Here is a 13,737-nt window from a genome sequence, read left to right on the forward strand (position 1 = left end):
TCCTCTTCTAGAAACACTTAAAAGTCCAGAAAACTGTCAAAACTTTTGAGGATGAACACTAATAGGAAACTAAGAGTTTAGTTGTTTTTCTAGTAAAGTAGGTTTACCGCATCATGATTTTCACAGTACTGTGTGTCAACAGAGGAAGGAAAGACAAACTTGAGCTTTTTTTTTTTTGTATGAGTTGGAGTTAAATATTTACAGTATTATTGCAATTTCCATTGCTGCATGGAAATCAGTCAAACTGATCTACAAGCTGCATCCAAATGTTCCTTGCAGCCATCAGGAGGAGTTTCGTGCTGGAGGGTTGGTTGTGTTTGTATCTTATTTCATTTTTTGTTTAAACCATATTATATACCTTGCAGTATTGGTGAATAGAAATGTCTCCCAGTTACTGCTTTCTAGCGGCCAAGATCCCAGAATACCTGTCAAAAACCAAGTGCCCTTGTACTCAGTGGCAATGAAGCCTCCTCCAGCCAGTCGCTTGTCTAAGGGCTCCTGGTGGTGCCCACAAAATTGTCTGTTTGTGAGGCTTGTGTTGAGTATTTGTTTGCAGTCTTCAGCAGGAAGGTATGAAACCTGCAACTCTTCAGCTCTGTGTTCGTCACTGTCCATTTTCCATCCACTGACTGTACCGACCAGTTTTGGAATCAAAATGTGTTCTGCAAAGTCTCTTTCAGGCAGGCATACAGGACGTTGGTGTCTGTTGCACTCAATGTGTTCTTGGAGTTGTAGTAGTGCAACATTATTCTCGCCAGTGTCTTCATCATACCGGATGTGTATGTATTTCTTATTAACTTGCATTATTTTCTCTGTTCCGTTTGTTCCATTATGCCCTGTGAAGCAATAATACGTTCACTGCTGTCAGGAATAATTTATCAGAAGCCTTGAAAACTGCATGCAGATTTGATAACAACTGCTTATTGGTACTAGGAAATGTGTGCAATAGAGAAGCTAAAGGTGTTTTTGTTAGAATAATCAACTACAATAAAAGTAAATTAGGAATGATATCTTGGCAGTGTAGAAGCATGCATAATTTCAGAGTGGAAGTATGAATACCAAACGGTAGCAGTGAGTTTTGGTGTGAAACAGTATCCTTTTTCCTTGGAAAAAGGAACACCTCTAAATCCACCTGTTTTTTGCCTATTTTTAGGTTGTCCATTGGAGCGTCAACCCACTGCAGTTCTGAATTGCCATCTAGAGTTGTTTCTCTCTGTCCTTGGCCTGTAGTGGGAGTGTAGGACACCTATGCTTCTACTTCAAGATACTGAACTGAGATGCCTAAATGAGATAAGTTTTGTTGCATAGTAATATTTTTAGGCAGCAGAATTTTTAGTAAACTCTTTTTAAAATTAGGTTGCTAATACTAAAATATACTGCGAAAAGAGAAAATAGGTTTGATCACCTACCAGCACCAATCCTGATTTTAAAATTGCTGTGCAGAAGGGCACACTCTGCTGTTGTCAGTACAAAGTTACTTTTCAGTAGCACTCCTCCACAGAAGCCCTTCCCATCTGAATTTAGCAACAGGACCTCAGGGAAAAAGAAGGGAAAAAAAAAAAAAAAGGACAGTGGACAGTGCTGTTCACTATGTGAGGTATATTGATAGGTTTCATGAACTGCCAGAAATACCTGCCAAGGAAATCCTTTGTCATGTTTCTTCCTGGTTTCACTTATCTTCATCAGATTATTAGTGTCTTGAATTGTGCCACATGCACACTGATCTAGCACAAGAATAAGAATGTCAAAACTTCATGCTGTACCATTTCAAGACGATCGTTGTGTGCCAGTATTTTATTGCTTGCACACTGGCTCTAGGGTTGAATTTTTGCACCAGGAAAGAGAGGAAGTGCAACTTTCTCGGCTGATGAAAATCAGAATAATTTGCTTGGCTTCTGTGGTTTAATAGCTTACTGATGGTGCTGAGTGGTTTGGGGCATTGTGTTAGGCTTGGGGTAACTAGATTTTGTTGTGTCTGTACCAATGAATTGAGGTTTCCTTCCCAGCCAGCAGTCAGCACTGGTTGCTTTATCATCTTTGTATTCTGTACCAGAATCCCTCTGAACACCTAAAAGTTGTAGCCTGTTGTGGACGAAAGAAGCTCGGGGTTTCCCTTTCACAGGTGTCAGCCTGGGGGGTGCGTGTACCTTTGTATTCCAGTTCAGACTGGGGACATGCTTTTGAAGCAGATCTAATTATCTGCACTAATCACACTTCCTGTTCACCTTTTGGCATGATCTTGAGTCACAAAAACTGGGTTTTTTCAGATGAAGCTGAACCAGAAGATGTACTCCAGGAGCACTCTTAATGCACTCTCACTCATCTCAGGCTTAGTCCATAACACCAAACTAGAGCTGGTAGTAAAACCCAGTAAAGTAAAGTAAACCCGCTTGAAATGCACATTCAGTGCAGACATCAGATCTTCATCACCAAAAATATTGCTCTACAGCTGCCTTGTTGTGCTGCACTTATTTGCTAATGTGGACAGGGCCTAAGTATGCTACCATGTTTTTACAGCAGAACTAGATTGTAAAAGGACTTAGTATGAGTCTGAAAAAATTAAAAGGGCTGCCACCTTAATTAAACATGGCAGCAAATGCTGCCTAATCTGAATCAATTGGGAATGAGCTTTCTTTCCCAAACAGATGATGAATCTTCAGTGGAGTTGCTCTTTACTGATAGTGGAAGTAGAGTGGAAAACCTGGCCCAGTGAGTGATACATAAGATGATGCAAGTGCTCTCTGTGGACCCACATTTAGATGTTCAGACCAAATACTGTTTCTTTCACCGCTGCTCAGTCATCTTTGCTGGTGGCTTTAGATTCCACCTTTTCCTGCCCCGTCTAGAAGGTCAATGAGATTCTCGTAGTTTGATTCTCCAAGCAGGCTGAATTGCATCTGGATTTCTGATTCATTACCTGCCTACCCAAGTACTGAGCATGTGCCCTTTGTAATTCCATGCCCACACCTACCTAATGCAATGCATTGTTTTTTATCCTCCCCGAGCTTATAGCCATCAGCACAGGAGCAATGGTATGATGTAGTTCCTGGGTAGCAGAAATGCTGACATCCTTCTTTTGCTTGGTGTCGACATTCATTTTTAGCTAAACAGAACAAGCAAGAAACAAAGCATTGGGAACAATTCAGCTGGAGTTCTCTTGCATAGTTCGACTCTTCTTTACTAAGCGTTTAATGTTTACTCGCTCTGTTTGGGGGTGGATAGGGACTCTTTGACTTGTTGTGGTAGTACTTTGCACCACATTGTTTCTCCCCTTGTTGGGTGGAAATTGAAGACAGCTGAGTCTTTGCAATTTCCACAGACTCATTGCAAATTGCTTACCCAGTGTGTCTCTGGACCAGACTGTTTGCATCTCTGAGTTTTGGAGAATGTTAGTAGCCAAGGGTCAACTAGGCCTTCCCTGTTGAAAGATGCCGGAGGTTTCTTTGTACTCATTTAAACAAAGCACCAAGAGCTGCACTTGAGGGAGAGCTGTTGCACATTTTAAGAAGGCAGGTATTGCTTTTCTTTTTTTTCTTTTTTTTTTATATATATAAAAGATAAAGCTGTCTGCTTTTCAGTGAAGGCAGATGTGTAGCCCTTATTTCTCATGTTATGCTAAGAAAATTAAAATTAACAGCTGCCATTAATAAGGGTAATTATTGTATCCGTCACTTTTGAAACATGATCAGTCACTCTAACTTTTCATAGCTGAGCAAACGCTTAAGCTTCTGCCCGAAGCAGCAGGAAGAATGGCCATTTGGTGGTGTCTAGCCTGCAGATGGAGAAGTAGCAAAAAATGGTTTAAAGTGGTGTGCTCGGGCTCACGATGAACAGACCTGGTTCCCTTCACTAGTCCAAGGTGTGTTATCTTCTGTGCTCCCCAAGCTGGTCTGTACCTGTCCAGTCACACCACATGCAGAAAATGACACTGCCTGACAGCAGCCAGGGCATCCCCCATCCCCAGGGACCTCCAGGCAGGCAGAAATATTGTTGTAAGTGCTAGAAAGAAAAACCTGTCAGATATTATGTTTCTGCATTTGTCCCAGTGTGTTTTAAGTGCCAGAATGTACCTGTTTTGTTTTAGACCTACTATGCTTCTACTTACAATGGTTTGGGTAGATCTAAGCAGATTTTACCCTTTTGTTGCTCTGGCAAAATTTGATGTATGTTTTCTAGGTAAACTGGATGTAAGAATGAAAAGGAATTTTTAATTCCAACACAAGAGATGACTAAAGAAAAAAAGGGCTGTGGCTTTGGGTTAGTTTGTTTTGTATCCTCCGTCTTAAACCTTGTGTTATATATATGTATTGTATTGTATATAGAGAGCCTTGTATTTTGTAAATCTACCATTTAGTTTTAACACTTCTAATAGGCCTACGTATAGTAGTTAGTACTAGATAATACAGGAAATAATATGTAATAACCATTATACATAGAATAGGGTAAGATTATGAATTGTAGTTTTGTATATGTAAATATTACAAGATACTTAGGTTAACTTGGGTTTAGTTATGATAAGATTAGGAGGCTACAGGCTCAAAAAATACCAGAAAAGAAAGACAGAAGTTAATATCTTTTTCCATGAGCAAAAGATTAGAAGTAGTTGTTTGAATAGTAAGTTCCCAATAAACATCATTTTTACTGTATTCAGTTTGAGAATTAGAATGCAATCAGATATGATTACACTATCCTTAGACTAAAATATTTTATATTATTGAGATGATAAAAGAGGGGTTTAGCACATGATTGTGCCCTTATCTCACGAGAGATTGTTTTGTATGCCTGTATAATCTTGGAGGCAGCTACGTAACTAGGAAGTCATACCGGAAAGGTAGTTTGAGTTCTATATGCAATTTAGCATCCAGGACCATGGGCTGGAGGTAGCTAGCACACCTCTGTTCATCTTTACAGGATAAGCAGCCAAGGAGGCCCAGCAGTATTACTCTCCTCTAGTGGCCTTTTTAGCCAAACAACAATAGTGACTTCAATCCTCTTGCTAGGACCCCAAAAGAAAGCAGGGTGAGCGGACAAAGTCAATGCAACCTCAAGATGTTATAACATTACAGCAGATTTGCTGAGGGACTTTCAAGACACATCACCTCTGCCCTGCCAAGAATTACATATTTTATCTTAAAACTAATAGTTGGTTTTAATAGATGAATATGGTTTCCAGAGTATCCCGTACAATAGAAGGAGATTCAGCATCTTGGAAGAGGGGATGATGCCTTACCAAAAGCACAGTTCTCTCCCTCGTAACCGTCTGCACAGGTACACGTGTAACTGCGAATGTTGTCTTCACATACGCCGTTGTGCTGGCATGGGTTTGAGGAGCACCTCTTGCCATCTGAAGAAATGCCACAGGAGAGGGCTGAATTACTGTCAGCAGTAACTACCACTTGTGTGAATTACACAGCACACTTCCCAGCATGAAAAACCATTAGGAAAAATGTTGCTCCAAAAAAAAAAAAAAAAAAAAAAAGAGAGGAGGAAGGAAGTGTGTTACATCTCACTGAATTTTGCCTTGTGAGCAATTTTTGCCCAAGTCTCTGTTTTCAAATATGCTTTGGCAACTCTTAGCAGGGAAGCCGGGAAGTGCACAAAGGCCAAAGGTGATTCTGAAAGATGCTGCTCTGCTTCTGGGACAGATCTGATGTGTGCAGGCCCCCTTCTCTTCCTGCCTTAACCTCCTGATCCATTGCAGTCAGAATTTGAAACAGTCATTGTATCAGATGATACTAGTTCCCAAAAGAGTAGAAGCAGAACACAAGCCATCACAGCAATCAGCCTTCTGTCTAGCAATGACTATTTTCAGCTGTATGCAATGCAGCCTGGAGCCTGGCCCATTCACGAGTACTGAGTCACGGGGCAAGAGATTACAAACAACCCAACTTGCAAGCCTGTCTGGAAAGGTGAGCATTCTGGGAGCTGGTTTCCAACAAAAATGTCTTTATTTTCTGAAAAACACGGGCTTTCCTTGCATGTAAAAAAATTAGCTAGAACCTTGATGTTCTGTCAAAAAGAGTCCTGAGTGTCACTAAATTTTTGTTTACTTATTTCCTCTGTTATCTTGCGATTTCATCTTGACATTTAGAATATACATTTCAGTTAAATTAATGTAATTACCACATCTTGAATTCTCCAGTGTTTCAAATGAAAACAAACAACCTAACCCTGGTACAGATTTTCCCTGTCAAGAAAATAGCACTGATGGCACATGGCAAAAGTTCAAAGAAACCCTTTTCAGCTCACCTTCAACAAAGTATCGAAAATGCTAAAGCTGAGGTTTAGCCATGCCTTACACTTCACTCACTTTTCAAAAATTTAATGAGACCAGCATTTCAACTGCCATAGAGTAGATTTATATGCGCTGGGCAAAAACCTGGCATCAAAATTACACAGTGAACAGCAACAAACTTGGAGGAGATCTATCTTTTACACATCCGTACAAATATTACAAAGCTGAAAGCCAGAGAACTTATTGTTGCAGATGAAGTACAGGCTGAGCTACCAGCTTCCCGATAGTGGGCCACTGGAAGGACTCCAAAACAGTTTGGAAATGTTCTCCAAATAACAGTGACTTATCGTAGACGTTAACTGTCTGGGAGCAAGCCAGAAAAGCTTAACCTGGGACATGAACTCCAACCTTTCTAAAACTTGAGTCTTTTTCAGAGAGGTTAATTCCAGTCAGAGGGATACTAAAGTTAACATCAGGGACAGGAAGATGAAAACTCTGGCTGATACCAAGAAAAAAATCAGCTTGGATTAGTGCATGTGCATCTTTTAGCTTTAGCTGTGCTAAAATACTGGCTTGGAGCAGTTACCACCAGCAGCACACCCCAGCACTCTTTATTTCTGACAGGAGTGCTTTGGGGTGGCACAGGGGGCTCATCAATGCAGCTGGATAGGTAGCTCTGAGGCATGAAAAACTCCAGCAGCAGTCATTGGGAAGCTGGAACTAGGGAAGGATGGGGTCCACTACCTCTAGCAAGTTAGATGATTTCAACCCTTTGAAATGCATACTCGAATACAGGTAAGGAAGTCTTGGAAATTTCTGGGATCAGGTGAGGTTCCATAAGACTGGGAAAAAAGGAAACATAATGCCTATCTTTATTAATGGAGAAAAAGCAAAGATTCAAGGAATTGTAGCATTCAGCCTCATTTCAATTACTGGGAAGCTAGTGGAACGATTAAACTATTTGTTAGTACCCAGAAAAACACCAAGGTGTAAGTAAATCCCAACATCTGCTTGTCAAGATCAAACAATCCAAGCCAGTTACATCTAATTCTATTACAGGATTATAGACCTAATGGAGAGGCATTGCACAGATACGTTTTATATGATACTGTCACAAGCCAAGCAGGAAAACACAAACTACTGTGAGGCATGCACAAAACGGTTTTGAAAATGATGTTCAAAGAGCAGTTACCAATGGCTAAGTCCATACTTTTAAATAAAAGAGGCCAAGGACAAGTCTAGCCTCAGGCCAAGTGCTCTGACTGTTTATATCCACACTGGAGCTAGATGCGCTACGTCAGCTTTGCCTTGAAGAGACCGACTTGGAGCAGTACAAAATCAAGCCAAAAGGTGAGCCAACAAGCAGGCAGTGCTGATGCCAAACCTGTCTCTCCAGCCATCTTTTATTCACAATACAGATTTACCCCACGTATGCTGGAATAAAGCCAGAAAGCAACGAGTATGATCAGAGGTCTAGAAAATGTGGCTCTGAAGGACAGGATGAAAGAAATAGGTTTGTTTAGTTGGGGGGGGAATTGGGGAGGCAAATGACAACAGTCTTCAAAACCTTTGCAGGGATAATACAAAGAAGGAAATGGACACTGATTTTCTGGAGAAAGAGGACAGGCCACAGCAGGTTTTAATTGCAACAGGGAAGCTATAGCTGAACATGAAAAAATCTGTTCCTAGCAGCAAGGATAGATAGGAACAAGGACAGAGAGTCTGAGACAGTTTCAGGTACAGTTCTATTGTGGAACAGATACAAAGTAGTTCAAGGTGTGATACAGGTTTCCTCATTCCAGTAATGGTCCTTGTCCACTATTACAAGATAGTGATTATACATTCATTACTTTGAAAATGGAGCAAAGGCTTCATGTTAAGCATGTTTTCCTGGAAACCCAGCTCTAGAGAAAAATACATTTTTCGTTATACCATGTCAGCTTCTTCCATTGGGAGATTTGGTTTTAGAGTCCTGGTTCTAAGTGGTTTAACACATATATTAAAAGAGAGCTAGGCACCGGTAGAAAACAGTGCATCCTGGCTGTGACTAAGCTTGGTTGGATAAACTGTCCTCAGCTGGTCACCTGCCTCTGAGGCCACAGAGGAAGCCTGTATGACTATTTTAGCATAAACATCCGACGACTGAAATTAGGAGAAGATAATCCCACCCTCACAGACGCAGTGAAACACATAACAAAAGCCATATGTTTCATATGGTTCTTCATAACGTTTAAATCACAGATAGGATTTTCTTATGGAACAGTTTGTCTAGACTCAGTATTTTAATAGCTTCTGTAGAAAATTGTTGCTAAATGCTGTTTTTACCACTGCCTTACGCACTATCTAAAATAGTTAGAAATTAATAATAAGAGAAGATTTTAGGATGCAGCATGCAGATAAGGAGGAAATAAAGCTTAGTAACTATGAGCTGGTGCTGAAAGTCAGTGTTCCAGAGGCGTCTAGTTACACGGGCCTCTCAGTTTTCTTCAGAGATTGATTTCTTGCCTCGGGGGGCTGCCAAAGCATGACACAGTGCTACCTACTACCCTTTACAGGCAACCCAGGAGCTTTTAACTCCTATTTATCTCGCTCAGGTTTAAGCGGTAGGCTTGTACTTGGGAAATTCTACTGGTAAAGCTATGCTGTCGTGTTACATATATAAGCAAAGCACACTTTCTCCGGCATCTCTTAAACGCTTAAACTCTCCATTTATGTTGGCAAATATCTCCCTTTTGCATGCAGTGAAAGATCTCGTGTTACCAGCGTTGCTCTGGACCACAGCCGCTGCGGGAGCCCCTGCCCAGGTAGCAAACAGGGCTGAGCTGTGGGAATGGTGTCGGCAAATGGGGTGAAGCCATAAGCAGCTATGTATGTGCTGGTCATATGGTCCCAGGTGTTTTAGTACAGCTTTCAGGACAAGAAAAGAAATAGCCCCTTTACTGCGCTAACACTCAAGCCCCTTCGACACTTGTTCGCTTTGCACTCCTCATTGCTTGCCTAGCTATGACTTTTTAAATCATCTCACATCACTTCTTTTCCTCCTGCTTTACTAGGGACATGACAAGCAGCAGTTGGGTATTTCTTGTAGCGTAAACTGCTACAGTCCTGCACAAAAACCAGCACCAGACCCAGTCAGGATGTTCACAGCATGACACTGTTAAGAAGGAGAAATCAAGAGGCCTGCTTACCATAATAGGCATCCCAAAACATTTTCTGAAAAAAAAGGAGAAAACATATTTCAATTCTCAAATAATATATTTTTCCACAAATATTCTGGTAAAACAAAAAACATTATGTCAGAGAATGCATACTGCAGTCTGACATTTGCACGACTACACAGCGGCAGGATTTTGAATCCTGCTTATTTTATTGTTTGCTGAGAAGTTATTAAAGAGGATAAAACCCCTTCACAGGCAAGAGAGGAAAGGCTAAACCCTGTAGCAATATGTTTTTTCTGGGAAAACTGGCCAGCAGTTATCTGCCTGGCTGAGGAAGTGACCACAACCTTGCTTGGCCCCACGGGTAGGAAGCTGGAGGGTGGGTTTGGTGGTGTCCTGGGGACAGGGCACAATCCTTTTTGACCACACAACCCTAGGAAAGTATTCATGCATGTGTGCGCAACAGTATATTTCAGGGTGAATTGCCAGAAGAACAGGCACTATTAAAAATATACATATATATATAGCAGGATGTGGCCAATGATATGCATCTCCGCTTCCAGTGAGTGCAGCCAGGGCTCCTTCTCCTTCATCCCTTTACGCTGTTGCTTGTCCACCAGAAGGTGCTGCTGGTGGCAGAGGGGATAGCACAGAGTGGAGCTGCAGTGATTTACACTGTTCATAAGCTTCACTTGCCCCCCTCTTCCCTCCCGCTGCTTTCCCAGTGGCCCCAACCCTCCCCCCCCGGCCTCGGCCAGCTACCCTTGGGCAGCCTGCTGGCTGTTTCTTCATCGGTCCCTGCAAACACAGTCTCTAGCAAGATTCCCGCTAGGAGCCCAGCACCCAGCCGTGCATTTCAGAAGGGCCATTGCACAAGGAGACGTGCGGCCGCGGAGCGGGAGACCCAGCTCCTCTTCTGTGTACGTATGTCCTGCTGCGTGCTGGGGCGTTGCAGCCCAGCATCCCTTTGCCCCTCCTGGTCCCTAAGGGATACTGAAGCCACATGTCTGTGAGTGATCAGGATGTGACGACAGCCATAGACTTTCCCAACATAAGCCACGGGACACATCGTTTTTCAGGAGGGGACTGTCAACACGTCAGAGCGGACTTCTACCTTTCCTTCTTAACCACTGCAAACGTCTACTTTCTACCTGCTGAAGTGCCGAGCTCAACGATTTCACGTGGAGAGAAGTCCAAACAAAAGAAACAAGCCATGGGGATTTCAGCATGAATTTGATAGTTAGAAACAAAACAAAACAAAACAAAATAGGAATTCTAGGGATGCACACAAAAAAAATTTAAATACTTACAAGCATTTCATCATTTTCAAATACTTCTCTTGCTTCTTCATGCGTGCATCTTTCCTCAAGGCACTCTCTTTCCAAGCTGCCCTGAAGGACCTCCTCCAAAAGGTGGAAACTGGCCCGCCTCTGTCTCTTGATAACTTTGTGTGCATCATTAGCAGACATAAACACTGAAATGTATGACAAAATGCTAACATAAGTACTTATATCAGTTTCCCTATCTACTTTCACTTTTTTTCCTAAAGATTTTAGTAAGCAGCCAATTTTAATCATGAAGAGAAGTCCTTTGGCTAATTCAGTGTTGTAGCAGTGTTAAATATATATACTAGAAGAGCTCTACTTTCTTAGCCCAAACTAGGCTGAGGAGTCATGGAGCTGTTGTACTTTTTTTTTTTTTTTTTTTTTTCTCCTTCCTTTCTTTTTGTGACTCCCTGACTTGCTCCTAAGCAGAGGGAAATTTGTCGCAGCTCCAGGCGCTGTGCTTGCCCAGCATCCTGCGCAGGATAGGACCTGCTGTATCTGGCATAACTGGCAGTGCACTTTTTTTTTTTTTGGTACCACCATTCTGACTTTCTTAAGTGGTCACTTGCTTTTTCTTTCTTGCTTGCTCAGTTCCTCCTCACTTTCGGCAAATCATGGAAGACTGATGCAGAAATGTGTATTTCTGCAAACCACACAAAGCATGCTCCTCAGCCTCTTTAGGAAGATGCTTTTCATTTCAGCGACAACTACAAATATGAAGCAATGGGTTTTTTTTTTCAATATTTGGGGGACTCTTTAGGAATGGTAAGCAAAGACCAAATACCGCCCTCATGGAGATGACAGTATTTCCAGACGATATTGCCTCCGTAACTGACTGTAGTTTTTAACTTAGGTGCATGAAAAAGCAGGAGAAATGTAATAAAGATAAGGAAGATAGATATAGAAATGTAATAAAGAGACGCTTTTCGCTGGTGCCACCTTGCGCGGCAGAGCTCCCCGTGCTGCGAGGTACGGGGTTGCGCCTGTGTTTCGGAGGAGGAGCGCGGCGCAAAGCGGCGGCGAAGCAAAGGCCGTACCTGTCTGCTCTGCCTGTAGCAAAGGAAGGACAGAGAGGAGCCCCAGCACCGTCCCGGCGCACCTTGCCATTGCCAGCCCCGGCTGCGGCGGCGGCTGCTCGCCTGCCTGCCTTCCCGCAGCTCTTGTGGGAAGTGGCCCCAAACGACGTCCACGGGTAAAGTCCAGCTGCTCCTGGGAGGACAAATTCCCCCCGCCCCCATCTCCTGCCCCAGGGCCAAGCCTGGCCTCAGGGTCAACACCCGCCAGCGCCGGAAATAAAACCGCCGGCTCCACTGCCGGGAAAGGCCACGGTTTGTGTTTTTCCTCCCATCCCCAGGCCTTTTGGAGCAGCCCAGAACCTCCTGGTCAAATCCCACCGGCTGCCGGGGCCGCGATGAAGTGACCAAGCGCCGAATTTTGCCTGCAGGACTAACTAATGGAGCTGCCCCGTTCCCGGGTGAATCCCCGAGGGCCGTCGGTCGGTGAAAGCGGATCCGGCGAGCCCGCGGGGAGGATGCAGCGCCGCTTGATGTCAGCATAGCCCCAGCGCTTCGCCGCACCCAGTGCAAAAACACGCCTCTGTAAAAAGAAAGGGGAAAAAAAAAAGGTTTTAAACAAGCTGTTTACATCTTGCAAACCTCTGTCAGTTAAGGAACCCTTGTAGGCATAAGGTAATTATTGAAATTAGGCTAAGAGCAGCAACACAGAGCTTCAGATGCTATATTCTCCTCAGAGCTTAGTTTGCATGCTAATTTTTCCTTACTTTTTGTTTTTTCTTTGGTTTTGTTTTGTTTTTGTTTTTCAACCAAATATGCGTGGCTGAGCCGCTGTGTCCTTGGGAATGGGTCGCAGCGTACTCGCTCACTTTCCTTTCTTGACATCAGTATTACTGCAGAGGCCTTACTTTTTAATTTTCCTATCACTGTGGCAAATTACCTAAAGAGAATTTTAAAAACGCAATCCTTCCCTCACGTGCTGCTTTATAAAGAGCGATGGAAACATTTTTTCCCATTCCTTTAAGTATCGTAGCGAGCGCGTGGAGACACGTTTCAGCAAAAGGTGTCCCGCAGCCCTGTTTCCTGCAAGCTGCTTAGGGATCACCTCCTGCTTAAAGACGACTCCCCGGCTCCGGTCCTTGGAAACGCTCCTGCGCGCTCCGTGCTTCTGAGAGCTGCCCTGGGGGGCCCGCGCGACGGTGGCGGCCGCGGCCTCGCTGAAGAAGGACCGCAAGAGCGGGACTGCGGCTCCCTGGAACGGTAATGCCGAATATTCGGGAGCCAAAGCGAGCGTCGCCGGCCTGGGCGTGCAGCAAGCTGAGGGAAGAGGCTCGGCAGAAAAGCCGCGTCTGCAGTGATGAGATGGTGACAGGGACATGCCGATGCTGCAGCCCCAAGCCGCCCGTCACTGCTCGCTCGGCAGCGCGCAGGCCATGCGGGAGCTCTTCCGAGTAGCCGTAGCTGTTACGTGCTTTCGGGAAACAGCTATGTATGCTACGAAAGGGGGACAGGGATTATTTTTCCCGAAGTCATCCCTGCTCTTAGCAAATATCAGTATCCGATCGCTGGGCTTGCAGGTTCGTCGCTGTTCGGCGGATTCCTCTTGCAGACTAGCACAGGGATGCTGTGGTTAGCTGTGTTTCGTGGGCAGTGACTCGAACATGCTTCAAGGTGAAGGGGACATGCAGTACAGCTACCCTGTAGCAGGAGGTACAGAAGCAGCTCCCAGCATGTGTCTCCTCCTCCACCTCACATACCTCCAGCCTCTTTACTTCTCTGTGAAAGCTCTGCAGCCATCAGCCCCCTTCCCCAGGCTACTGCAGTGCCTGGGGACCATGGAATAAGGGAGGGACTATGACTGTCTGCTGCCTCAGGGCTGGGAGGAGGAGGGATGTGAATGGGACCACCCCTCCAAAAGAAACCTCTGTGAGGAGCAGACTCCTCAGCTATCATCTGCTGCCATGTCCCCTCCCCTGTCCTGTGTGCCTGCCACCAGGCCTTAGGGT

The 13,737-nt window shown here is 44.1% G+C and overlaps 1 protein-coding gene across 1 annotated transcript; it reads right to left on the bottom strand.

Annotated features, from left to right (window-relative positions):
- Positions 1-324: 324 nt before the first annotated feature.
- On the bottom strand, positions 325-11,825 carry PROZ (protein Z, vitamin K dependent plasma glycoprotein). The gene is made up of 8 exons (XM_062575466.1): positions 11,756-11,825; positions 10,704-10,867; positions 9,424-9,448; positions 5,231-5,344; positions 2,972-3,103; positions 1,633-1,724; positions 1,410-1,533; positions 325-836 (listed from the first exon to the last, which is right to left on the bottom strand). Exons 1-8 carry the CDS (start codon positions 11,823-11,825, stop codon positions 325-327), a joined length of 1,233 nt encoding a protein of 410 aa, XP_062431450.1.
- Between the last annotated feature and the right edge of the window lie 1,912 nt (positions 11,826-13,737).

This window comes from Rhea pennata, chromosome 1 (genome assembly GCF_028389875.1).
Source record: "Rhea pennata isolate bPtePen1 chromosome 1, bPtePen1.pri, whole genome shotgun sequence".
Classification (NCBI taxonomy): Eukaryota; Metazoa; Chordata; class Aves; order Rheiformes; family Rheidae; genus Rhea; species Rhea pennata.